The following is a 26,609-nucleotide window of genomic DNA, read 5'->3' on the forward strand; positions in this document are numbered from 1 at the left end:
GGACTTCATCAGATTAAAGAGCTTCTACAAGGCAAATGAAACCAGGATCAAAACGAATAGGGAAACCACGAGCTGGGAAAAAATATTTGCAAACCGTATATCTGACAAGGGATTAATCTCCATAATATATAAAGAACTCACACAACTGAATAACAAAAAAACAAACAACCCAATCAAAAAATGGGCAGAGGTGGGGCCGGCCCGGTGGCGCAAGCGGTTAAGTGCGCGCGCTCCGCTGCGGCGGCCCGGGGTTCGCTGGTTCGGATCCCGGGCGCGCACCGAAGTACTGCTTGGTAAGCCATGCTGTGGCGGCGTCCCATATAAAGTGGAGGAAGATGGGCACTGATGTTAGCCCAGGGCCGTCTTCCTCAGCAAAAAAAGAGGAGGATTGGCGGATGTTAGCTCAGGGCTGATCTCCTCACAAAAAAAAAAAAAAAAAAAAAAAAAAATGGGCAGAGGAAATGAACAGACACTTCTCCAAAGGAGATATATATAGATGGCCAATAGGCACATGAAAAGATGCTCAGCATCACTAGTCATCAGGGAAATGCAAATCAAAACCACACTAAGATATCACCTTACACCCATTAGAATGGCTATAATCACCAAGACAAAAAGCAACAAATGCTGGAGAGGCTGTGGAGAAATGGGAACCCCAATCCACTGCTGGTGGGAATGCAAATTGGTGCAACCTCTATGGAAAACAGTATGGATATTCGTCAAAAAATTAAAAACAGAAATACCTTATGATCCAGCTATCCCACTACTGGGTATCTACCCAACGAACCTGAAATGAACAATCCAAAGAGGCTTATGCACCCCCATGCTCATCGCAGCATTATTCACTATAGCCAAGACATGGAAGCAACCCAAGTGTCCCTCGACTGATGAATAGATAAAGAAGAGGTGGTATATATATACCATGGAATACTACTCAGCCATAAAGAAAGACAAAATCATCCCATTTACAACAACATGGATGGAAGTAGAGGGTATTATGTTAAGTGAAATAAGCCAGAAAGAGAAAGACAAACAGTGCATGATTTCACTCATATGTGAAAGATAAACCAACACACGCACAGATAGAACTGTTTGGTGGTTACCAGGGGCTAGGGGGGTGGGGAGTGGGCACAAGGGGTGGAGGGATGCACTTATATGGTGACTGATAAACAATAATGTACAACAAAATTTCACAATTTAAATAGATAGAGAGATAGATAGACAGATAGATAGATAGATAGATAGATAGATAGATAGATAGATAGATAGATAGACAGACAGATAATTCTGAGGGGAAAGTATTTTCAATCCAGACTTCCAAAAACCAGAGGAGATTGAGAGCAGACTACACATTTTTAGACACACAAGAGCTCAGAATATTGACTTGCTCACACACGCTTTCTTGAGAATTTAATTGAGGATGTCCTCCAGAAACATCACAGTGTAGTACAAGAAAGGAAAAACATAAGGGATCCAGAAAAGAGTAGATTTCTATCCAGGAAAGCAAGGAAAGAAGTCCCCAAATGGCTACTGTATCTGGAGAGCAGTCAGTCCACATTGGAGTAGCAATGCAGAGAGCTGTAAGAGGGAGATGGCCAGGAAAATGGAGATTTGAGTGTTCTGACATTACCCTTGAGAAGTCACATCAGGCGATGAGAAAAGATAATATAAGTCCTGACAAGGCAACTGGAAACTCGAAGAAAACAAAAATATGAAATGTTTACTGACTTTAAACTTTCAGAATCAACATGTAGAGAAAGTACAACAGGGCCGGCCCTGTGGCTTAGCGGTTAAGTGCACGCACTCCACTGCTGGCGGCCCGGGTTTGTATCCCGGGCGCACACTGACGCACCGCTTCTCCGGCCATGCTGAGGCCGTATCCCACATACAGCAACTAGAAGGATGTGCAGCTATGACATACAACTATCTACTGGGGCTTTAGGGGAAAAAAATAAATAAATAAAATTATTTAAAAAAAGAGAGAGAGAAAGTACAACATATTTCATTTTTGTCAAAGAATAGTATAAAATTATCAACCTTAACGATGAAAAGAAAAAACAAATGTTAGAAGTTGTGAATTAGGATGGAGAAGAGTTGAAAAGGAAAGACAGAGGAACTAATATCATTACTTTAAATCTTCACTCTACAAAGTAAGGAGTCAATAGTCGATGAAACCAAAAATGAAGGTGTAAGATTACAAAAATAAATAATAGAGGAGATAAGAATAATAACAATAGGAGTGTATTAGAAGGTGAGGTTGGTGATAGGAGTGAGTTAAATCCTCATCTATCAGAACAGAAAGCCAGTGAAAGTGGTTCATTTTGATAAATCAAGAAATAGCAAAAACATATCATTGAAAGTAATTTAGGGCATTGACATTTAATGTGATTGTTGTATAGTTGTATTAATATCTACCATACTTGTGACTGTTTTCTATTCATGGTCCTTTGTTTCTTTTTTGTCTTCCACTGTTTTCCCTCCTTCTCTGGTTTTAAGCAAGCATTTATCTCCTTTCTTAGCACATCAATTATACCTTTTTTTCCTTTTTATTTTTAGTGGTTGCCCTTGAGTTTGCCATATATATTTACAATGAATCCAAATCCTCTTTCAAATAAGATGATACCACTTCATGGTAGTGCAAGTGCCTTATAACAGAATATTCCCAATTCCCCCTCCCTTATAATAGCTGTCATTCCTTTCACTTATCAATAAGCTATAATTACCAAATGCATTGTTGCTATTATTATTTTGAACAAACTGTTATTTTTTAAATTAAGAAAAAGAAAAGATTTTATTTTATCTTCATTTATTCCTTCTCTAACACTCTTCCTTTCTTTATGTAGAGCTTAATTTCTGACCTATACCATTTTTCTTCTTTCTGAAGAATTTATTTTAACATTTCTTGCAGGTCTACTGGTGACAGAGTCCCTCAGTTTTTGTTTGTTTAAGAAAGTCTTTATTATTTCTCCTTCACTTTTGAAGGAAAACTTAGCTGGATACAATACTCTAGGTTGGTGGCTTTTTTCTTTCAACACTAAATATTTTTCTCCACTCTCATTGCATGCATGGTTTCTGAGGAGATGTCCAATGTAATTCTATCTTTGTTCCTCTATAGGTAAGGGGTTTTTTTTCCCTTCTGGTTTCTTTCAAGATTTTCTGTTTGTCTTTAATTTTCTGAAGTTTGAATATGATATGCTTAGGAGTAGATTTTTTTTTTTTTTTTTTTTTTTTTTTTGGTGTTTATCCTGCCTTGTGTTCCCTGAGCTTCCTGGATCGGTGATTTGTTGTCTTTTTTTAATTTTATGAAATTATCAGTCATTATTGCTTTAATGTTTTTTCTATTCCTTTCTCTTTCTTCTCCTTCTGGTATTCCCATTATGCACATGTTATACCTTTTGTAACAGTCAGCATTCTTGGATATTCTGTCCTGTCTTTTTCATTCATTTTTCTCTTCACATTTCAGTTTTGGAACTTTCTATTGACATATCTTCAAGCTCACTAAATCTTTCCTTGGCCATGTCCAATCTACTGATGAGCCCATCAAAGGCATTTTTCACTCCTATTACAGTGTTTTTTATTTCTCACATTTTCTTTTCATTCTTAGTTTCCATGTCTCTGCTTACCTTACCCTTCTGTTCTTGCATGTTGTCCACTTTTTCCATTAGAGCCCCTAACTTATTAATCATAGTCATTTTAAATTCCAATATCTCTGCCATATCTGAGTCTGGCTCTGATGCTTGCTCTGTTTCTTCAAATTATGATTTTGTCTTTTAGTATGCTTTGTAATTCTTTGTTGAAAGTTGGACATGATGCACTGGATAGAAGAAAATGAGGCAAAAGGCCTTCAGTGTGAAGTTTTATGCTTATCTGGCTAGGGTTTAGTCCATGTTTATTGTTTGCTATAGTCATAGGTGTCAGAGGCAAAGATGTCCTCTGGAGCCCTCAGTTTTGTCTTCTCTGTTGTCTTTGGGTTTTCCTAGAGACTTCTTAAATAAGGTCTGACATGAGCAGTTCTTTCACTTGTATCCCCTGCTTTTATACAGGAGCCTTACTGATATGGGGGTGTGGTGTGGAGAGAGGGAGGGGCTAAATGGGGCTGAAATTGGATACTTCTCTTCCTCCAGGTCAGTTAGGCTCTGGTGAAATCCCAATCAGTTTAGCTCTTTTGGACCTCTTAGTTTCTACTGAGAGCAGGCCTTGTAAAGAAGAACAGAATTCTGTGGGCATATTTCAAAATGGCTACTTTCCCCTTCCTTCTGCCTGGAGCACAAGGGGATTCTTTTCCATTCTTCCCTGTGAAAATCTGGTAGGGCTCCTGGAGGTTAAACTCACAAAAATTTGCCAGCCCCTTAAGATTAGACCTCTCCGGATTTTCCCTCTCTCAGACTTGTCCACACTGAGCCACACCAGCAACTCCTTAGTTATGGTTTAGAATTTCCTGCCCATCCTGCTGCTGGTTCCCACACAGGCTCCTGCTCGAGGACTTTTGCTCCAGTAAGTTGTAATGCTCTGTGTCTACCTGTCTGCCTCTCCAATTTTGGGGGCAGCGGTTTGTCCTGTGATCTAATTCTTTGACAGATCTAAACAGAGTTATTGATTTTCAGTTTGTTCAGCTGTTTTCTTTTTGTGTGGATAGGAGTGATGACTTCCAAGTTCCTGACATGCCAGACCAGGAAACCAGAAGTGCAGATATGTTTTTAGTTCTAGGATTTCCTTTTTTTTTTTTAAATACTTTCCCAATCGTTTTTTAAATTCTCCATGATTTCAATCACTATAGCCATCTTTTTCTGTAGATTTTTAACATATTTATTATAAAGTACTTTTCTGTTAATTCTATTATCTAGAATTATTTGTGGATCTGTTTCTGTTGACTGAATCTGAATTTTTTTCTCTTGACTCCATCACATTTGTCTTTTTCTTTTTTTCGCTGGTATTTATTATTGTATATCAGATATCATGGATGGTGGGTCATAGAGACTCTGCATTCTGTTAGCATTCCCTGAAGAGTGTTGAATTTTGTTCTCTAGGCAGTTGAATCACTGGAAGATCACAGTGAACTTGTGGAGGCTGGGCTTTAAGTTTTGTTAGGACAGATATGTTTTGATTTTGCCCTTAGTCTTAGTGCAAATCCTTTATTTCTAAAATAGAGTCTTTATTCCCAAGCTGTGGCCCTTTCGAGTGGGGTTTAAATGGAAAACTGAGGCGTTTACCAAGCTCCTGTGACTGTCAGACTTCAAACTCAGTCTCTCCTGGAGGTGACAGCAAACGAATCTCTTCTTCAGCTCTTTCCACCTTCCAGCTCTGTCTTTCCCTGGGATCTTTGGAATCGTACCCACACATGGGCAGTTCAGGCCAGCCACATATTCGCAGGGAGTTTACAGCTTCTGGCTCCTCACCTGCTGAGGCTACAAACTTCCCAGCATTACTCCTCTCAATTTTCCGCTCCAGTGGCCGTCTCCAATTCCATCCTCTGCCCTCTCGAGCCAATAAGCCCGTGGCTTCCTGTTTGAGGTCTAACTCACTAGAGAGAGCCCTCAGGGGAAGAGCTGCCCCCCTGGTTTCCACCTGCTTTTTCTTCTTCTCCAGCCTTCCGACAGCTGTTTCATAGATTTTGTCCACATTTCATGATGCACAGTGGTTCTGCAATTGTTAGAAGTGGACACTCTACCTTTTGATACTTGAAACTGTAATCCTATCATCTATTCAAAAAGTGAACTATTAAAACACAACAAGCGAACAAAATGAAATATAGGGCCTACGGTAAAGGCAGACGATTCCCTGAGGTCTAATTATGCCAGAGGATGCTTTTCAAGTCACTGTGCACTCACCCAGGCAGAACGTGGCCCAGGCCCCGCCCCCACGCGCACGCCACGCCTCTCGGGCGCCCACGCCCCGCCCCCACCGCACGCCACACCCCCTGGGTCGCGCGTGTGTCCATGGCGACGCGGCGCCAGGCCACCCAGTGGGCTTGCCTCGGCGGCGGCGGCGACATGAGCGCGGCGCGGGTGGCGGCCGGGCAGCGGCCTCCCAGCTCGGAGGCTCTGGGCTCCCGGGGGGTGTCGCGCCCGCGCCCGCGCCCGCCCGTGGTCCTCCAGCACCCCGGGCAGCACGGCGCGCAGCTTGGGCTCAGCGAGGCGCAGAAGCGGGTCCTGGACCTGGAGAAGAGCCTGCAGTTCCTGCAGCAGCAGCACTCGGAGACGCTGGTCAAGCTCCACGAGGAGATCGAGTACCTGAAGCGGGAGAACAAGGGTGAGTCCGGGCGGCGGGGCCGGGGGCGGGCGCCCTCCGCGGTTGGGGCCCGAGAGACGCAGACCGGCCTCCCAGGTGCCCTGAACCCCGCCACGGCCCCCAGCCCCGACACAGCGCACGGGCTCTAGAACACGCAGGGTTTAGGGAACACAGGCAGCAAGCGCCACCCCGGGTCCTGCCACGGCGGGCTCGGGCTCCCTGCCCCAGGCCGAAGACCTGGCGGTGTCGTCGTGGGCAGTGCCTCCAGGAGGCCCGCCCGTCTGGCGGGGGCGGGTCTGGTGCGTCACTTCCCAAGGTAACCCGGCCAGTGGTCTCCTCTCTAGGCAGGGTCAGGCCCGCCTCGTTTTAAAAAACTTTTTGTAGAAGTAAATCATATCCCCAAATGTACGAGTATACAGCTTGATGAATTTTCACAGACTGAACACACCCAGATCAAAGGCAGACATGCCGAACCCCGAGGGATCTCTTGGCCCTGTCCAGCCCCTCCTCGGACACCTGCGGCCTGTGCCCACACATGTCCTCAGGGCAGGGCCTTCCTAACTTTGCACCTCTCGTGGCTCCTCATTCCCGTGGGCCAGGCCTGAAGCAGAACCTGAGGCCTTCCATGATGGGACCCTGCTTCTCCTTCCTGCCTCCCTTAGCCTTAGAGAGTGCTCCGCGGCACACACCTCTAAGCCTGCCTTCTTTCTCACTCCCCTCCTTTCTCCTGCTGCCTTTACTTGGAGTGCCAAGTATCCGATCACTGGGTGTCCATTATGTCAGGACCCTCCCCTCCCAGGCTTCTTGTGTCCCACCCTGGGCCCCCAACTGTGGCCAGCCCCTGTCCAGGGTGTCACTTGATTATTGCACTGACCATATCTGCTCATCCATGGCCAGGGGCTCCCCCCTTGGCAGGGGTGCCCTGGAGACGTCATGGATGGAGGGACGGACTTTGGACGAGGCTCTCACACAGGGGCTCTGGCTCAGGGAACAGCCAGAGGCTTTCCCGGCCCTAGGGCACCCAAGGCAGGGTCCTGGGGCAGGTCCTGGCAGCCAAGGTCATGAGTGAGGTCTCTAGGGGCTCAGCAGGGAGGGAGTGGGCAGGGCAAGCCAAGACTCTTCTCTCAGAGTGGCTGCAGCTTCCAAAATGACCAGGAGCGTGTGCTTGCTTTCAGATCTCCATTACAAGCTAATAATGAATCAGAAGCTGCAGCAGAAAGGTAAGACTGAGGCCTTGGGGTGCCTGATGGGAAGTTACCCATGTCGGGAGCAGCCCCTCCAGACTGCTTGTGCTGACCTGGCTGCACTGGTCTGCTCACTAGCCCAGTGGGGAGGGGTCCTAGGGGAGCTGGACAGACAGACACCACTGTCCCAGCCACGGTCTGGGTGAATTTGGGCACCCAAGCACAGCAGGTGCCACGCTTGAGGAACTTAAGGCCTGAGGTCTGTGCAGTGTGGACAGTGGGCAGAGCAGCTGGGGTCGGGTGCTGCCCAGACCCTCCCCCTGCCTTCCCGGCTCACTAACCTGGTTGGTTCTTTCACTCGGACTGCTGCTGTGGCTGGCCTCAGGCTCCCTCTGACACGCCAGTGAGCTCAGTGCAGCCCCAGCCCTGTGCCTCTGATCTCTCACACCCTGGGACAGGTGGCTCTGGGCACACGCCTTCCGGGGATCCTCCCTGCCATCTCCACAGTGACCGTGGGAGCTGGGGGAAGGAAGCTGAGACGCGGAGACCTGCAGCCACCTGTCTGAGGCCCTTCCTCATCTGTGGCCCACTCCCCTTGCCTGTCCCCCATCCTGGCCTGGTTGTCTCGGACTCGCTCTCCCCCTTACTTTGGGGGCCAGATCTGTCATGGGGAGGTGGTCTGAGTGGTGAGTGGTGCCAGCCTGGAATGCCCTAGTCTGTGGGGTGCCCAGGGCTCTCCCTTCCTGGGAGACACACAGAGAATGGGTGGTGGGGCCTTCTCTGGCAGGACAGAGAAGCTGTAGTGAGCTGTTCTGGGCACGAAGCCAGGCCCATTAGTAGTCCCAGTCCCACAGCACTGGGGATCCCCGATGGGACATTGGGAGAGGTTGTGCTCCCATTCGGGACCCGCTGCTTCTTCGGTCCTGAGCCCCTGCTATCTGGATGGCCTTCCCGGAAACCACCTTTCCCGTGGCCTCCGTTCTGTCTGACACTGGCTGGGCCTGGGGCTGCCTCACCAGAGTGTGGGGGAGGGCTCCACGTGAATGCATGGCCTGGGGCCTGCAAGGACAGGAGGTGGGCATGGGTGGGCCGGCCCCTCGCCCACGGGGGATACACAGATGCTGCTGGAGAAGCTGGGATGGAAGGATCGTTGCTGCCATCTTGGCCTGACCCCTGTGCGTTCTCCCACAGGCAGCATCTCCAATTCCAGCTTTCAGTCCATCAAGTCTGTCTCAAATTCGACAGTGCCAGGTAAGCATGCCAGCACCCTTCGTGTGCTCAGGGTCGAGGGAGGCGCAAGTGCCCGCTGGGGCTACAGGCCTGAACAGCCGGTGTGGGGCACTGACCAGGGAGCTGAAAGCCCCTAGTGGTCCTCTGTTGGGCAGACTTTGGGGAGCACCTTTGCCAGGCCCTATGGACATGGGGGTTGAGGGGCAGCTGAAGGGAGCCAAGGAGGGCAGCCCCCAGATGTCATGAGCTAAAACCACCCAGAGGTGCTGAGGCAAGGTGGGACAGGACCATGGGCCAGCTGGTGGGAGGCTACAAAGTTGGGCGTGCCTGGCTGCAAAGGCGTGATGTCAACACGGGGCACAAGGTCCCTCAGCGGGCCCACCCTGGGGCAGGGTGGTAGGCAGTCAGGCTCTCTGAACAGAGTGGCCCCGAGAGCCCCCTGAACCTCCCTGAGTGGTCTTCCAGGGTGGAGGCAGTGCGCTGGCTGCCCAGCAGAAGCCCTGCTCACCGTGACCCCCAAAGCAGGCAGGACGCAGGTGGGATGGCCCTGCCTATGGAGCCTAGGCTTATGGCAGAGTGAGGGGAGCTGAGAGCCTCTTCTCCCCAGTCTGCCTCCCCAAGAGGCCAGGCATCCTCACCAGGAGCAGCTCCTGCCCTTTCTATGTAGGGCCCAGGTGGGCAATGGGCCTTCTCCTCAGAGAGTAAACCTGTGCAGGCTGCGTCCCAGAATCTCATTCAGTTTCATTTTGCCCAAAGTGGGGTTCAGAGTCAGGGAACAGGTTGCGGGGCCTCCATAAAAGCTGCCCCTCCCCCGGCTTTTATGGAGGCCTGGGAGGTGTGGGGCTGTCCCTGATTCAGTTACTTCAGGGAGCCAGCTTCCAGCACTGTGACTGCTTGAGAGCATTCAGCAGGACCACCCACAGGCAGTATCCTCAGACCCTCACTCAGTTCTCCCAGCAGCTCTGAGGGAGGCTGTTACCATCTCCCCTTTACAAGGAGGAAGCTGAGGTGGGGGCAGGGGCTCCGTGGGCACACACAGCTGCTCCCCGAGGACCTGGGCAGCGGCTCTTGATGCCTGCAGTCACTGGCACTGTCTGGCTCTGACCTGCAGCCAACTCTCAAGGCAAGGCCAGGCCCCAGCCTGGTTCCTCCAAGAAGCAAGACTCGAAAGCCGACGTTCCCCAGAAGATGGACCTGGACGAGGAGCCCCCAGGCACCACCCTGCTTCACAACAGCAAGCTGGACAAAGCCCCCGGGGCACAAGGGCAGGCCAAGTAAGGCTCGCTGCACCCTGCGGCCCGAGATTACATTTAGTAGGTTCGCACCCTGGAACCAGCCGATTGCTTTGCCCTTCCTCATGGGCCAGTCTCCAGCGTGAACCAAGCTCGCGAAAGCAGATGGCCTTAGGGCTCGTCAATCTGGTGGGCACTGCCTTCCCCTACCCCGCCCTAGGCATTCTGCAGGGTCCCTGAGCTGATCTGAGCCCACAACAGGGGCCAGCAGCAGCCCCTAAACCATTTTCTCAAGGAAGCAAGGTAATTTGGCCTCCAAATTAGGTTGCTTTTCACCAAGAAAACAGTGAGTTGGGTTTCCAGGCTCCACCCTGGGAAACGTGCTTCGCCTTTCGAAGGCATGGAGCCAGCAGGCCAGAGCAGGACCAGGCTCTGGTGACACCCAAGTTTCTGGGACTTCCCTGGAAAGCAGCAGTGAGCTGGACTTTGCATCCGAAAAGGGAACCCCACATCCCCTGTGTAGTGCAGCTGGTGGGATAGGCTCTTGCTTCTCTGCACCATCCTTAGATTCCCTCTGGACTAGCCCCACCAGATGTGGGGTCAGCACCATGGGCAGCCAGGCAGCCTGAACCACATCTGACCCTCAGCATATCTTGAGAGGCAAGAAAGGGACAGGCCCAGGTCAGAGCTGGCCCCAGAGACCCCCCCACCTGGTGCCTGGAGCACCCTGGTCAGCAGAAGGGAGCCAGGCCCCGAGAAGGCTGTGTAGACGCCCCACTTCCCCATACTGGCCTCACACTGGCGCGGGTGGTGCCCTGAGGAGAGATGGTGGGTGGCTAGACCAATCCTGGCAGGCCACCTCTGGACTGCTGCAGTGACTGTTTCAGAGATGAGGAAGTGGAGACCTCTAATCCAGTGGCCACTTCAGTGGCGGGCAGCCAGCACAAGGGCAAGCAGGCGACGGGGGCACCCCCCACGACAAGCCTGCCTCCCTACCTGCGCAAGCCCACCACACTTCAGCAGTGCGAGGTGGTCATCCGCCAGCTGTGGAACGCCAATCTCCTGCAGGCGCAAGAGGTGAGGCTGGGGCAGTGGGCACGCGCCAGTGCCTCTGTGGGCCCCGCCCACCACGCCTCTTCTCCCTGCCTTTCAGCTGCAGCACCTCAAGTCCCTCCTGGAAGGGAACCAGAGGCCTAAGGCTGCCCCGGAGGAGGCCGGGCCAAGTTCTCCCAAGTGCGTGCCCCTGCACAGTGCCCACCCTGTCACAGGCTAGGCAGGGCCTGCTCGTCTGGGGCTCACTGCTGACTCTTTCTTCACTAGGAACCAGGAGGCCCTTCACCTGGAGGCCATGCAGTTCCCCAAGGTCCCCACCAAGGGCATCTCTAAGAAATGGTGAGTCCCACTGGCACGGGGGATGGGGAGGCCGCCAAGCCCAGTGCCTGCAGGCCCGGGGCGCAGCAGAGCAGGCCCTGGCTCAGCGCCTTGACCGTGGCCCCACTCCCAGCCAAGTCTGCGCTCCAAAGCGCCTGTAGTGATCCCTCCTCTGCCCCCACCAGCCTGATTCTGAGCCCGCTGCTGGGGGGGGAGCGAGCCATCCTGCCCGCGCTGAAGCAGACCCTGAAGAGTAACTTCGCGGAGCGGCAGAAAAGGCTGCAGGTGGTGCAGAGCCGGCGGCTGCATCGCTCCGTGCTCTGAGCGCTGCGCTGCACCCTCTCGCAGCCAGGCCTCCCCAGGCCCGCGATCCGCAGCTGGAGACGCTACACCCTCTCTACATAGCACTTCAAAAGAATTCTAACGCGTTTAAGCCAAGCTAATTCCAGATAAAACTCATGGCAGAGAAAGTACTTGGTTTCAGAACTGAGAAATTATTTTCTTGCTCAGTATTTTACTATTCTGCATTTACACAAAAACATTATGAAGTAAGTATTACCCTACCTATTGAAGACTGGAAATAAAGCTCGTTTCTCTCAGTTGTGAGTCTCATCCCTCAATGGCTATCTGGCATCGCTGTCCCGCCATGTGCCCTAGCTCTGCTCCCTGCCATGGGAAGGGCCTGCCTGGCAGTCACTCTGGCTTGTCCAGAGCCCAGCGGCTGCCCTGGAAGAGGACAAGCTCAGGTACAGCACACGCTCCCTTCTTGGAGTGCAGGGAGTGAACTAAAGGGGCACATGGTCAAGACGCCGACCTGCCTGCACACTGGCAAACACAGCTGATGACCTGTCCTGCAGAGCCCGCCCTCCTCCGTGGAGGGGCCCACCTGGCGATGTCCCCAGCCCGTGAGGGCCTCACACCACCCCCCTCAGTGGCTAGACAGCAGCTTCCTATGCCTCACGGCTGTGGTCAGCTTAGTGCTGACCCTCGCCGGGCAGAACAGTCATCCCAGCCCCACTGGCTGTTTCCTCAGTGCAAATCTCGGCCTCTTCCCACTCTGGGGAGCAAGAACTTTGCCGGAAACCTGGGAGTGAACCAGGATGAGGCACTGATACTGTCAGACAAGGGTGAACTAAAGTTTCAGTGTCCATGGACATCTCCAAGGTGGGGGACCTGGCTCAGCCCTGACAGCGTCCCTCACTGGACAGTGGGCCCTGGACTCGCGAGGGGGGACACAGTAACAAATTCACAACAAACACAGGAATAATAAATTTATTATAAGAACCACAGATGACACGGTAGTGCACATACAAAAGGGGGGACCTCTTGTCGCCAGAGAGCCAGCTGGCCAGTGCCCTGTCAGGGAGGCTTCACTCTCTGGATTGGCTGAGGATGCCAGGTCCCGAGGACAGCACCCCGACCCAAAAGCAGGCCCAAGCACCCAACTAGTGGGCATGAGTCTAGGAAACGATCCACCCATATGCCCCCACTCCCCAGGTACCCCTACAGTGCTGAGCAGGCCCTCAGGGCTTGAAGGGAGAATGCCATGAGGTATGAGGCCCAGCCAGTGGCAAGAGACTCGCAGCCGCCCACAGGCCGGCCTTCCCTTTTGATACTGTCAGCGCCCCTGGGTCTGGGAGCTTCCCTACGGCGTGCCCCACATGCCAACGGTGGCAAGGTCTGAACGCAAAACCGTCATCAGAGAATTCTGTGTGTATTTTAGGGGTTTCCTATGTTCTCCATGTTCCCCTACAGAAACAGGTAGAAGTACTTTCTGGCACACACACAAGAGGCTCTAACAAGACCCTGAGTTCTCCCTCAAGCTGCTAAGGAAGGACATGGGCCCTGCAGAGGCCGCAGGGACAGCAGCAGCCCGAGGAATGCAGGGGCCGGGGATGTGTCCGACTCCCTGGAGGGAGTCCCACCCCCCCATCGACGCAGCCAGCTCTGCAGCCACCTGTGCCAACCCTGTACAAGTGTGGGAAAATGTTTGGCAGGTCCCCAAGGCAGAAGATAAAAGCAGGAAAGCTAACCTAAGCCCAGGCTCTCTAAGGAAGCCAACACCTAGAAACGTCCGACACAAGGTGTGTGTCCACTGCAGCCCCGACAAGGCTGCCGGCTGCCCCCACAGTCCCTGGTGGGCGGCCAGATGTGCAGTGGCGGTGGTGGCTAGGCAGCTGAGAGGCAGGCCTGGTGGATGCTCTGCGCCCAGGTGTTGAGCAGGGCCGTGACCGAGTGCTTGTCGGGGAGCTGCAGCAGCCTCGAGGTCATGCACCGGTGTACCGACTGCAGGAAGGGGTTGGCATCTGCAACACAGCAGCGGCCGTGAGCACTGTGCTCTCAGGCAGGACGGCTGGAGCCTGCCGCAACCCGGGCCCACGCAAGCAACTCCCTGGGAAAGGGTTGCCCCCACAGGCACAGGACTGACGTCTGGGCACTCTACCCAGCCCCAGTCACCAGGGATGCCATCTCTCACACAGTAGGGTGGCCGGCAGGCTCTCTTCCTGGGCCCACCCATCAGTGGAGAACTGGAATGTGAATGGGCCTGGAGCCTAGGGCTTTCCCTCAGGGACAGCCTCAGGGTTCCAGTCCTGGCCTTCTGTGCACCAACTCTGAGCCTCAGGGGGACTGTCCCCAACAACGGGGCTCTCTCCGGGCCTCTGGCTTGGAGCCATGTCACCCAGATGGGTCCTCATGAGCACAAGCTCCCGTCTGTGCCCCCATGTCAGCCTTGCAGGGGCCCACCAGGGCTGCCAGGCCTACTTGCCCCTCACCCACTGAACCCAGCTGCTCTGGAGCTGCAGGTCAACAGGCAAAGGAACACAATGGGGGCAGAGACCCTTCTCTCTCCAAGGGACTGCTGGGCAACCCACTCTTGTCCACGAAGGGGGAGTTGAGGAGGGGGCCTTAGTGGGGTGGGAGGGGGCACATGGAGAAAAACCTGGTTGCCCAGAGCTGATCCCCGCCTGTCCTGGGCCTCCCCATGGCTGTCCTCTTGGCTCACCCACCGTACTGCCACTGCCGGTCAATCCACAGCGGGCTCTGGGCAGGGTAGTCGGCAGGCACGCTGAGCTCCAGCGGCGGCACGCTCGGGAGGTCTTTATCATCTGTAACACACGAGGCCCTGCCTGTGACCCGGCACGCCCCACCTTGCAGCCCTGCTCCTGAACAGGGCTCTTCACACCCCAGAAGATTCTAGTGAGGCTGGCTACAAAGCCTGGAGGTCACTCTGACTCAGGTTTCCACGTTTCCCCAGGGGCTCAGGCAAGCAGAGCCACATCTGGACAGTAAGGAGGGGCTTCCCTGGCACGCGGGCAAGGTGAGAATGTGTGAGCTCATGGCCCAGCCCTCAGGGCATGTCCTGGGCCACATGTGTGAGGATTGAGGAGGATGGCTCAGGCAGGCTCTGACCTGGGGACTGCGGGCCTGGGTCTGTGGTGTGAGCATGCACGTCCATGGGAGCCTGAGCACATCACGACCCATGGAGTGCGTGGTGCTAGGTTGGGCCTGTTCTGAGACACAGCCTGGAAGCTTTGTGCCCCCTGCATGGGCAGAGCCCTGGGGCTGCAGATCAGGGCTCGCTCTCCTGCACCAGCCCCACCAGCCCCGAGTACTCACCCAGCTTGCATATCAGGTGGACGGTGCCGTTGTTACTGCAGTGAGAAGGGTCCAAGTTCACTAGGAACTTAGGGTCTAATCTGGCCACCTCCCCCTGGAGCACATTGGGGATGCTTTGCCTCTCATCCTCTTCAAACTTGCGCTTCCGGGTGCACACCACCGGGGCCCTGGAGGAGGCGGACATAGTGACCACCCCAGGCCAGGCTGTGGCCCATGGCCCACCAGCCACTGCCCACTGCAAGGCTGAACCCTGCGCTGTACGTACGTGATGGGTGGGCCGTGGATGGCCGTCATGGCTGGCACGAATGTGCGGTACAGGGAGTGGTTGAAGACGGGCGAGCGGATGTTGGCCAGGACAGCATCCAGGAGTGGCTGGCAGAGGTACTGCTGTTTGGTTGGCGGCACTGGGGGCGGTGGGGGCGTGGGCTGGGACAGGATGGGTGGGGTCAGCAGCCTACTCTTGGGGAGGCTCTCCAGAGCCCAAGGTCCTCACTCTCACTTACAGTCAGACTTCCCGTGGCTTTCCCACAACCTCTGCCCACTGCAGACCAAGATGGCCAATTCTCCCACCCCCTGTCTCCTCAACCTCCCCTAGAGTCCCCTCCCTTGGGGCCTGGCCTTGTGCTGGGCGGGTGGAGGCAGGATGGCAGAGGCGGCATGCATAAAAACCAACAAGCCCAGGGGATGTAGGAAGCACCCACGGAGCAGCAGCCAGAGGGTGATTTCTCCCATGTTCCTATGCACGCTGTCCCACCTCACACCCCACTGCAGATGCGACCTGGAAGAAGACTCCCGGGCAGGGTCCTCAGGCTGAGTGGCATGCTCCCTCTGCCCACCCCTGACTGTGACGGCTCCTCCCAGCCTGTGGTTTCAAGTTGCTGTGGGGTGAGCCCTAACCTCCCCAGAAATACCTGCAGCCCTTCAAACACCGCCAGGCCACGGTGCCCCACTCACCACTGCCATGTCATTCTTGAGTTTCTCCAGGGCGATCTCACATTTCTGCAGCGTTTTCAGTGGGCACCTGTGCAGAGAGGGGACTGGCTGACCCTCTGTGCTGGAGGCCAGGGGAGCTGGCAGCTCTCATGTGCTGATCCCAACCACTGACTATCTGGCCTCCCTTGGACAGAGCCAGCCTGGGGGCCTTGGCCACCGGAACCCTCTACAGGAACCTCAGTCAGAGTCTAAGGCAGGGTGGCCCAGCCTCCAGGAGTTGCCTGGACATAGTCAGCAGAACACAGTATCCATGTGATGGGTCAAGGGAAGGGACAGAAGCCTGGCCCCTGAGCAGGCTAGGATGGCCTCAGTCTTGTCTAGGCCAGGCCCCTGCCCACCCCGGCCCTATAACTCCAATGAGGGATCAACCCAAGAGAGCCTGAAGGGCTGTCCAGCTCCAATAGGCCTGTTGTGCAGTGTCCAGCATTCTGCCCAGATAAGCAGAACAAAGGAGACCTTCTAGAAGAGGAGCACAGCCTGAGCCAAGGCCCTGGGGAGAGGGAAGTAACCCAAAGGCCAGTCGACATGAACAGCTCTGTGGCACTGGCCAAACTCTGGCACTCACAGCTGCCCTGTGGCTCATGGGCAAGGGAAGGGGCATGTGTGTGGTGTCGAGACCCTGGCGTTCCACTGCCTTCCAAGTGCTTCTAAAGGTACCGTCTTGGGGGCCGGCTCAGTGGGGCAGCGGTTCAGTGCGCACACTCCACTACAGCGGCCCGGGGTTCACAGGTTCAGATCCCGGGCACGCACTGCTTGTCAAGCCATACTGTGGCGGCATCCCATATAAAGTGGAGGAAGATGGGCACGGATGTTAGCCCAGGGCCAGTCTTCCTCAGCAAAAAGAGGAGGATTGGCGTGGATGTTAGCTCAGGGCTGATCTTCCTCACACACACACACAAAAAGGCACCGTCTTGTTTCATTTTCACAGCCAGCGCATGCGAGCCGCAGCTGACCCCTTTGCAGACAGGGTAACTGAGACACAGTCACTTGCCCCAAGGTCCCTGGCAAGTCAGGCGCAGGGCTGAAGGTCAGACTAAGACCCATCATGGCCAGCTGGATTAGTGCAAGCCCAGACCCAACCAGCAGCCCATGACGCAGAGCTGTGACGACCACAGGATGGAAGTGTGAGGGGCCCAGCAGTGGCCCAGTGCAGGGCAGAGGCTGGTGCTGGCTGAGGTACAGGCTGGGGGCCTGAAGCCCAAGCAGATACACCTAAGCGGAGCCCCGGGGCCCCTTCTCTGGACTCCACATCGTCATCAAGAGTCTGTCCTAGGGGCCGGCCCGGTAGCTTAGCGGTTGGGTATGCGCGCTCCGCTACTGGTAGCCCGGGTTGGGGTCCGGGCGCACACCGACGCACTGCTTGTCTGGCCATGCTGAGGTGGCGTCCCACACACAGCAACTAGAAGGATGTGAAACTATGACATACAACTATCTACTGGAGCTTTGGGGAGAAAAAGGGGAAAAAAAGGAGGAGGATTGGCAATAGATGTTAGCCCAGGGCCAGTCTTCCTCAGCAAAAAGAGGAGGATTAGCATTTGATGTTAGCTCAGGGCTGATCTTCCTCACAAAAAAAAAAAAAAAAAAAGTGTCTGTCCTAGGCTGGGCCAACCAAGCCCCAGGCACCCTCTGTGAGCTGTGGGCGCAGCACCAGCCTTCCTCCAGGGGTCTGGGGGCAAAGCTCACCGCTTGGAGGGGTCTGTCAGGATGTCCAGGAGGCTCTTCATCTTACTCAGGTCTTTTTTTCTGTCTGGGACAGAAGAAGGGACACTAAGACGCAGGCCTGGGCTACCTGTGGGCCTGCCCCAGCCCTGGCCTGGCCCCACCTTCGTTCTTGTCGATCTTGTTGATCATACGGCGCAAGGGCTCGATGTACTTGGAGAGCTGCTTCAACTTGTCCAGGTACTGCTGTTCCTCGGCCTGGCTGGAGCCTGCTGGGCTCATGACCGAGCTGGGGTTCACTGCAGGACACAGCCTGGTGAGCACAGCCCCAGCCCACAAAGGGCCAGCTCTCTGAAAACCCTAAAGGTGGGGTGCTCGGGCTCCACGGGGTTCCGGAGCTCACTCACCCTATTACAAGCCAAGGCCTTGCAAGGGTGAGGGGGAGACCCTCAGCACCTCAACTTGCAGGGCTGTCTGTGTGCAGGTCACACGATGGGCTCTGGGCCTTGGGCCATGCCCACGCCAGGCCTGACTTACCAGGGGTGTTTAAAGGTCCCGGGGAGGGGACGCTGAAGTTCTGTGGGGTGCGCGCCGTCACTGGACTCTGGGAGGGCTGCGGTGAGGGGCTGGGCAGGAAGCTACTGGGGGATGGGGCAGGGCCGGAGCTGCAGCAAAGTGAAAGGAAGCATGTCTGTGAGCCAGGGGCACTGGGCAGGCCCGCCCTGTGAGCCAGGCAGGGAGGGGCACCCCGGCCAGGCCTACCTGACGTTGGAGTTGGGCTGCGAGCTGGGCTGGCCGGGCTGCGGGGACGGCTGGGGGGGAGGGGGCATCGACTGCGGGGTCTGCACCTGCTGGCTCGGCGACGGGGAGGACAGCATGGTGAGGCTGTTCTGGCTGACCTGGAAGTGGAGGGGGCTCAGCCTGCTCTCCTGCCACACACTCTCACTCCTCCTGCCCCTGTGCTTCCACTTGCCCAGGCTTGGAGTCCACCTGCACGCACAAGCCCCCTCTCTCCCAGCCTCACCACACACCCTCGTCTTTCTCTGACACCCTGCCTCAGACACAAACACAGGCACCCGCTCCCCGACCCTGTGGGTATACACACAAGCACACAGTGGCCACAGCGCTGGCGGAAAGGCCAGGCTGGGCAACCCTTGCTCCCCAGCAGGGGAGACCCATGAAGACCACAGGTTTCTGGGCTGGGACAGAACACAGCCACGTCCCTGACCCATGGGTGTGGGAGCTGGTGGAGGGGAGGCCAGGGAAGGCCTGTGGCTTTGAATGGTGCCACCTAGCCACCCCTGGCCTATGACGCTCTCCTCCACGGGCCAGTGAGGACCTCGCTCTGTGACGGCTGGGACCGTCTTCCCACTTGCTTCCACGAGCCCCCTTAGACTCCCAGGCCACAGGCAGCCCCAGCTCTGACAGCACCAAGGACAAGCTCAGCTGCAGGGCAGTGGGGAAGACCGTGCTTTACGCTGTGAACCACCTGGACCTGCTTAATGGAAGCAAAGTGGCCCCTGTCAGCCCTTGCCAGTACACCTGGCCTGGGCTCCTCAGTCTGCAGCTGAGCAGCCCCTCACTGGACGGGCAGACCCTGCTGGGAGGGGTAAGCGGCTCGGCATTATTCTCAGAGGCCGTTTCCTTGTCTGCAGAGCCAGGGCTCACCCTACTCCCTACAGTCCTCACCGGGGAGGACACAAACGGGGTCAACTGCACCCCTGCCATCACTAGGGACGATGCCATTTTCCGTGAACTGTGCAGGACGAAACCACACCACCTAAGACCATAGACAAAGATGCTTGAAGTAATCACTTCCTGTGGGAGAAGCACAAGATGGCAGTTCTGGGTGGTGAGGACAGCTGTGGGGAGGCGGCTGCCTGCCAGCCTTGGGTGCCCAGCCTCCTCCGGGATGAGAGCCGCCTCATCCAGTACCCAGTGATGGTGATATACAGGCCTGGCCCCTTGCTACACAGGGACCACCCCAAAGGCCCTGCCAGCTTCACAGCCCCCAAGGGTGGGCGGTGGCTTCTCCCACGTGCTAGTCAACCGCCTGCACACCAAGCATCCCCTCAGAGCCTCCTTCTTGGACCATAGCCCCCCGACCCCTGGACCGTCCAGTTCTGCAGAGCAGCTTCAGCCTTCTCCCAGGGCACTCTGGACACCAACGCCACCTGCGGTCAAGGCTTTATGCCGCCTCCCACACACGCCTCCACCACGGCGCTGGGAGTACTGGGTTAGGAGCACTCTGAGTGGGTTACTGCTTTCTCAGTCCTGGAGTGCAGGAACAGATCCCTCCTCGCCCGCCCCACCCTGCCCTGCCCCACCCCATCCCACCGGCCCTGTGTCCACCCTCCTCCCAGTACCCCCTGGACCAGGCTCCCGGAGTGACCGTCATCCCCTCCTGCTCTTCCACTTCCTACCCTTCCCACTGAGTGTGTGGGCAGAGCTGCATGGGACGCTGGCACGGCAAGGGGCACGGGGGCCGTGTCACGATACTTCCAACACAGCTGGGTCAGAGAGGCACCAGCCCCAAGCCGGAATGGGCTTTTCCTACCACTTGTGACCAGGCCCCCAGCTGGGGAGTAGAGGGGCAGAAGTGAGTGAGCTCAGGCCTCCAGCTGCTAGGCCTAATGGACAATATGGTTCCAGGTGTTTCACGCTGATGTCAGCAAGGTCAGAAACAAGCGTGGGGTGGCTGAGTTTGCTGAGCTGAACCAAGGGCAGCAGCTTTCTCCTGGGCAGGACTCGCCTTCACGGTGCCTGGGTGCACCGAGTCCTGGGGTGGGCAGCACAGCCCCAGCACTGGAAAATCCACCCAGATGCCAGAAACTCTCAGGACTAGGAAAGTGAACAGGTCGCCTCAGAAAAGTCCATGCAGATAACTACAGACGGTGCCAGGGAGGGGGAAGCAACGGCCCTGGGGCCCCACCCTGGGCCCGGCCTTTCAGGCATGGGAACCCTCCCTGTAGTGGTTTCCATCTAAAGCCCTGCCATCACCTCTCCTTGCCTTGACCCCTATCTGCTGCCACTCTCTGCCCTGTACCCCCTGGAGCTGCCTCTCGCCCTCCTCCTGCCCGGAGGTCAGTCCTCCTCACCTGGCCTCTCCCTGACCGCCCAGGCCCCACCTGCCCCAGGGAGGAGCCTCAGCCTCTGCTCGAGCAGCTGGCCCTTCTAGAAAGTGTTCAGCTCTTGTCTGCAGCCTAAAGCTGGTGCTTCTCTGAAGGGCATCACAGCTGTTACGAGGCCGCTGCAGCGGCCAGTTCACAGTTCACTTCCCACCTGAATGTCTGAGGTTGTATTTTCAAAGGCACCCTCAACATTCAGACCACGGGGAAACAGGGCGCACAAAAAAAGTGCTGCTTTTGCGGTCCACAGGGTCCCTGAGCATGCACAGCTCCCCCAGGCACGAGACAGAGGGTCTCAGACACGGCAAAGAGTGCCTGCCCAGGCTGGGGGCACAAGCCCAGGGCTCCTGCCTCCCTGTCGAGCCCACCTCTCATGTCCAGGCCTGGGCTCTGCCCCTCCGGCCATTGTAGCCACCACTTGCAAGGCTGCTAAGGGAAAGCCTTGGCCTCCGACATCCAATCCAGATCTCTTTGCATCTGACAACTCCTCTGGAGAGACGCACAATTCCAGCTGGCAGCAAACATATTCCCCCCACAGGCCTTCAGGATCCCCTCTTATGCTGCCAGTGCAGGGCAGCCCACGGCTCCCAGGCCTCCCCAATCCCAAGTCTCCACAGACACACCTGGGATGAGAAGCAGCCACCCAAAGGCCCATGTCAAGAAAGAACCAGCCTAGTGAGGCATCTAATGAGACAGCGACCCTGGTCTTCAGGTTTATGTCAGGTCTGGCTGGCCTCCGGGGCAGAGGAGAGCAGGGCGACTGTGCTCCCTCGGTTATGTAAGGAGCCCTCTGAGGGGAGAATGGCTGTGCCGGCCCTGCATTTTTCACCTCTCTGAGCATGTTCTGCCAGAGGCACGGGCATGTCTGTCACAGCTGCCAGCAAAAGCCACAGGACACAAATGCTGTACCTCCCAGGGGAGGGAGCTTCTGAGTGCCTGCCACAAGCCCCACACACCCCATCACCTGCATATCACAGACAGGAAGTGGGAGCTCAGAGGGAAGTCACACCGCTGGCGGGGGAGTCCAGGCACCTCAGCACTATCTGCTCCCTACAGTAAGGACAAGCATCTGGAAAGGGACCCCCCACAGGACGGCCCAGGAGGCCTGCAGAGAGCAGGAATGGAAGGCGAGGTGGGCACAGAGAGCAAGCAGAGGGGAAGTGGCAGAGGGCAGGCAGGGTGACGAGGCCAGGCTGCCGGGCAGCAGGGCAGAAAGGCTGGTGTGGGGAGCCTCATGCTGTGAGGAAGCCTCAGGGGAGGCTGGTGGCACCATGGGCTCTAGCCCTCTCAGGACCACCTGCACCTGCTGGATATCCCTGGAACTGCCCTGTACTCCTGGCTCCCACACGTGACATGTCCCGAGGAGTCACTCTCCAGAGCAAAGCACAATATAGGTGCCACTATGGTGCCACCTGCTCATACCCGACAGGAACCCCACATCACCCCTGGCCTCCCGTACTGGACACTGTGTCCAGCATGTGCCCAGCACAAAATCCTACTTGGTCACAGTTATCCATGAAGTGTCTCCACCACAAAACAAAGACGCAACCACGGAACACATCCCAGGGACAGGGGTCGCAGGAAAGGGTGAGACAAGAGGGCCCTGTATCAAGAAGAGCTGAAAGAGGAAGAGCTGACTTTATGTTCTGCCTGTTTTCTTGGACCCAATTTGTTGCCACAAGGAAAGAACAAAACCAGACAGGCACAGTGGATGTGAAGCACATCCACTGACGGCTGCGTGCAGGTGGCTGGGGGTGGAGAGCAGCCACAGGATGCACCACGTGGACACGCTGAGGTCCAGAGGTGCCGGCTACTAAGAGCTCTGGTGGGACACCTGTTGGGACAGCAGGGGTGGCTCCCGGCTGTGTTTCAATGATACATTCCTGGAATAAGCTATCTTTTCTCTGAAGGCATTGGACTAGAAAGACTCTGACACAAAGGCAGCTGCACACTGATTCTGAAACCAGCTCTGTGGCCAGCTGAACGTCCATGACGTGCCTGGCCCTGCAGGGGAAAGAGGGTTTGAACTCCAGGACTCTGCTGAGAGGCCGAGGTGGGAAGACAGAAGCTGCAAAGGAGGGAGTGGCATCTCTTGCTTCAAGTGCTGCTGGGGGACCACACTCACCAGCACTGAGGGGCCACTATGAAGAGATCCCCTAAATGCTCAAAGTACGACCCGCTTCAGTGAGAATGAACAAGAGTCTACACACAAAGAACTTGGCTCATGGCCTGGCATAGATCACACACTCAAAATGTTGGGGGATTTTATTGTTTTTATAAAAGTCAGCCTTACGTGCTGATGCCAAAGTCATTCCCCCACACCCAACAACCCAACCTGACTCTGTCAACCCAATGGACACTGAGCCAGAGGCTACAGGAAAGGAGAATAAGCAGTTCGAGGTCACAGAGCTGAGACTCCAAAGGGACTAGGGCAAGGAGACGCGCACTAGCGACACATGAGCAGGTAATGGGGCTGGAGGGTGGGGGGCGCCCGAGGCACCGACGGACTGAACCCTGAGCCAGGTACCGTGCTGAGGCCCCCATGCAGCCTCCAGGTCACCCTGTCCTCCTTGCCACCTTGGCCACACAGCCCACTTCCCCTGCCTCCTAGCTTCCGCTACTCTAGATAGCTCTGTCACAAGGCCTTTTTACCAGCAGATTCCAGCCACTTCCTCCTCACAACCCACCTATCAAAGGGGAGGTCAAACCAAACAACTCAAGTTGCAGTCTGACAAACTGTGTAAATGGTGCATTTGAGGTGAACCTGGGGGTCAGGAGGCAGAGAGGGTGAAAACTGAACATGCCCCAAATGGCAATGCCTCAGCCTCAGGAAGGCCCTCATCATTCTCTCAGCAGTGTGTGTTGTGGGTTACCTGGCACGTGGCCTGGGGCCAGACAGACCGCAGCCACTCTGCACAGGCAGCCCCTCACGCGCGGCAAGCGCAGTGCCTACACACCTGCTACTGTCTGCTAGGTTTACAGATGCATCTCCTTTACAACAGAAAATGAATTTTAAAGCTTTGGTAAATCTGAGGTTTTCATAGCAAACCCATTAAAATGGAAAGCCTGTAAGATTAGGGAACCTTATCACCATTTTCTTCTCAGACTCTTAGAACAGTGCCTGGCCCACAAATGTACTTGATGACTATTTGTTAAACAAATGAATACACCATGGAAGAATTCCAAATTTCATATGATAATGGAGAACCAGGAATTCATATTCCTGAAAAAGCGTAACATACACAGAAGTCTTTACCTAGAATGAGTGTGTGTTGGGGTGTGTGGGAGTGTGTGTGTGTGTAGTAAATCTACACTCTACACAGTAAACTCGAAAACAGTACGGTCCAACAGAACTTTCCACCACGATGGACTAGACTGACTTGTTCTACAATCTGTGCTGTCCAGTAAGGCGGCCATTAGCTTCCCTATGAGGCTACTGGGCACTTGAATATAACTGAATTTCAACTGAATGTAATTTGAGGAGCTGAATTTTTAGTTTTATTTAATTTTAATTAATTTAAATGTAAATAGCCACATATAGCTAGTGGCTATAATATTAGACAGCAAAGCCCTAGAAAGCAAAACTATCAGCTTAGCTTCTGTTTTATTTTACCATGAAATGACAGCAGCATAACTATCTAAAATGCTAAATTTTTTTTGTGTGTGTGAGGAAGATCAGCCCTGAGCTAACATCCATGTCAATCCTCCTCTTTTTTGCTGAGGAAGATTGGCCTTGGGCTAACATCCGTGCCCATCTTTCTCCACTTTATATGAGACGCCGCCACAGCATGGCTTGACAAGCAGTGTGTCGGTGCGCACCCGGGATCCAAACCCCGGGCCACCGCAGCGGAGCACACGCACCTAACCACTACGCCACCAGGCCAGCCCCTAAAATGCTAAAATTTTTAAAAGAGACTTTGCTCCCATCTTCTCCAGAAACTGAAAACATTAGAACCATCCAAAATATTAAAATGAAAACATACTCAGGTATTTATTCATATCCCCTTGAGAAACACAAGCTGGATGTGGCCCCAGGTGAGCTCGGCGAGGCACTCTGAGCGCCAATGGGAAGGAAGTCACAGATGATTACACTGTGCCTCACAAAGGTGCTCAGAGGACCCCGAGCTTCCTGGGTGCCACCCCGTAAATACCTGTGCCGAGGGCTGTCCACCCAAAGAGATGGAGCTTGATGGGACGGCAGACACGGCGGTGGTGGGTGGGAACCGGGCTCTTACTTGCATCCCGCCTTGGGCCAAGGCTGCGGTGATCATCTTGAGGATAGAGGGACAACAGACAAGGTGATCGCAACAAAGAAACGCAGTGCATGGGCAGGTGGAGAGGGGTGAGCAGCCTCTGCGACAAGGAGCACCCACAGGTGAGGGGCGTTCGGGGGCTCGGGCAGCCTGGGAGGGGCAGAGGCTGGCCAACATGTTCAAGCCCATAGCCTCAAGGCCCGTCTAGGCACTGGAATCTAGAGGAGCTGCCAAGAATGCTGCCTCCAGACCTTTCTATTCTGTTGGCTGTACTCCTCCAACAAACCTCTGATCTGCTGATGGGCCCACTGAGCCCTCAGAGTTAGACCTCAAGGGCCAGGGATGGTGTTTCTGGGAGACCAGTCTCCTGGGACAGACTTCAAAAGAGTACACGCCACCAAAGCTGGCTACAAGGAGAAGCCGACCGCCGTTAAAACAGAAGCAGAGCCCAGCTAAGCCAGCTCATGGCACCTTTCCTTTCTCAGTAGCATACCACCTGAGGAAAACACGCCTGAGGGCCTGAACTCAAACCATCCTCCTCTCCTCCAGGCCTCTGAGTATCTACAGGGGAACTGGTTTTCTTTTATACCTAAGATCAGGGGGAGATGGGCAAGGGAAACTTGGAACTCAGCCTGAGGCCTCACCCTCGTAAGGAGGTGCACCTCCCACAGGGACATGGGTCAGGTCTGTCCCTAAACATACAAGATGACCGCAGACGCCAGAATTCCAGCATTAGCTGGGATCCGCCTCCTGATCAACTTATACTTTTAGAAGCACAAAGGCAGCACTGTCATAGGTCAATGCCTGCTCACACTGACAGGAACCCGGTGGTCTCCTGTGACCCAGTCACCCTCACTCTGGGCTCTGAGTCAGGAGATGGAGCCCTAGTCTGGTCCCTGGAGAGCAGGGCCTGCGTGCTCCCACAACTATTAAGATGAAACCAAACTAAAACACGGCCAGATTCAGAAAGGAAGCAGGACTGATCCATGGAAAAATAAAACATCTCTCCCAGGAGGCTGTGAGCTGGTCCATGAGACTGGGGCAGTGCTGATGGCCACTTAGCCCACGCGGCGAGGTGTGCCAGGGACAGGGCTCCAAAGCAGGAGAAAGGCCTGAGGGAGACCTCTGGCATCACATGTGTCCCCCACACTAACGCCCATGGGTCGCATGCAGCAGAGCACTGCAAGCCAGGGGTCACACAAGCAGTAGCAGATGCCAAACTGAACCGCCCACAGCCATGGGAATGGGGCAGCCCTCACACAAGGCTGGGGAATGGACACTCCTGCAGCCACACCAACAAAAGGACTTCCCGGGGGTGGGGAGCGAAGAAGCCATTCTCATGGTGTCTGCCAAAACGCAAGCACGGTCCTGAAGAGCCCACCACATCCCACGCCATCAGACACAAAGTGGGACGTTGGTGGGGGTGCAAGAGTGCTCAGAGTGTGCAGGCAGATGCAGAGATGTTGCAAGTTTGGCTCCAGGTCACCGCAATAAAGCAGATATCGCAATAAAGCAAGTTACACAAGTTTTCTGGTTTCCCAGCGCATATAAAAGTTATGTTTACACTATATTGAGTCTATTAAGTGTGCAACAGCATTATGTCTAAAAAAATAATGTACATATCTTAATCGAAAAGTACTTTATTACTAAAATGTGACACAGAGCCACGAAGTGAGCAAATGCTGTTGGAAAAATGGCACTGACAGACTTGCT

General features: G+C 54.9%; 2 protein-coding genes across 5 annotated transcripts in view; one reads left to right on the forward strand and one right to left on the reverse strand.

Moving 5' to 3' along the window:
• The first annotated feature begins 5,936 nt into the window (after positions 1-5,936).
• Positions 5,937-11,844, forward strand: LOC131398627 (coiled-coil domain-containing protein 74B-like). The gene is made up of 8 exons (XM_058532259.1): positions 5,937-6,249; positions 7,404-7,448; positions 8,604-8,663; positions 9,754-9,916; positions 10,762-10,951; positions 11,028-11,107; positions 11,195-11,266; positions 11,431-11,844. The coding sequence occupies exons 1-8, from the start codon at positions 5,937-5,939 to the stop codon at positions 11,567-11,569; spliced, it is 1,062 nt and encodes a 353-aa protein (XP_058388242.1). The 3' UTR covers positions 11,570-11,844.
• A 657-nt stretch (positions 11,845-12,501) lies between these two features.
• Positions 12,502-26,609, reverse strand: part of MED15 (mediator complex subunit 15) — a 70,029-nt gene continuing 55,921 nt past the window's right edge. Inside the window, exons 9-18 of one of the 4 annotated variants that reach the window (XM_058532103.1) lie at positions 24,795-24,914; positions 18,278-18,414; positions 18,053-18,180; positions 17,680-17,814; positions 17,540-17,603; positions 15,818-15,884; positions 15,129-15,289; positions 14,864-15,030; positions 14,250-14,352; positions 12,502-13,551 (exon numbers count right to left, since the gene is read on the reverse strand). In XM_058532103.1, coding sequence (XP_058388086.1) covers positions 13,041-13,551; positions 14,250-14,352; positions 14,864-15,030; positions 15,129-15,289; positions 15,818-15,884; positions 17,540-17,603; positions 17,680-17,814; positions 18,053-18,180; positions 18,278-18,414; positions 24,795-24,914 — 1,593 coding nt within the window. In that variant the 3' untranslated portion in view covers positions 12,502-13,040. The remainder of the gene's footprint in view (positions 13,552-14,249; positions 14,353-14,863; positions 15,031-15,128; positions 15,290-15,817; positions 15,885-17,539; positions 17,604-17,679; positions 17,815-18,052; positions 18,181-18,277; positions 18,415-24,794; positions 24,915-26,609) is intronic. The other 3 variants (XM_058532105.1, XM_058532104.1, XM_058532106.1) reach the window with 3 other exon arrangements.

This window comes from Diceros bicornis, chromosome 35 (assembly GCF_020826845.1).
Source record: "Diceros bicornis minor isolate mBicDic1 chromosome 35, mDicBic1.mat.cur, whole genome shotgun sequence".
In the NCBI taxonomy this organism is placed as follows: domain Eukaryota; kingdom Metazoa; phylum Chordata; class Mammalia; order Perissodactyla; family Rhinocerotidae; genus Diceros; species Diceros bicornis.

Bases quoted from the DNA above. Each gene is read 5' to 3' on its own strand.
- LOC131398627 (XM_058532259.1), top strand. From the start codon at position 5,937: ATGGCGACGCGGCGCCAGGCCACCCAGTGGGCTTGCCTCGGCGGCGGC. The intron at 6,250-7,403 runs GTGAGTCCGGGC...GCTTGCTTTCAG, and splicing joins CCTGAAGCGGGAGAACAAGG to ATCTCCATTACAAGCTAATA. The intron at 9,917-10,761 runs GTAAGGCTCGCT...TGACTGTTTCAG, and splicing joins GGGGCACAAGGGCAGGCCAA to AGATGAGGAAGTGGAGACCT.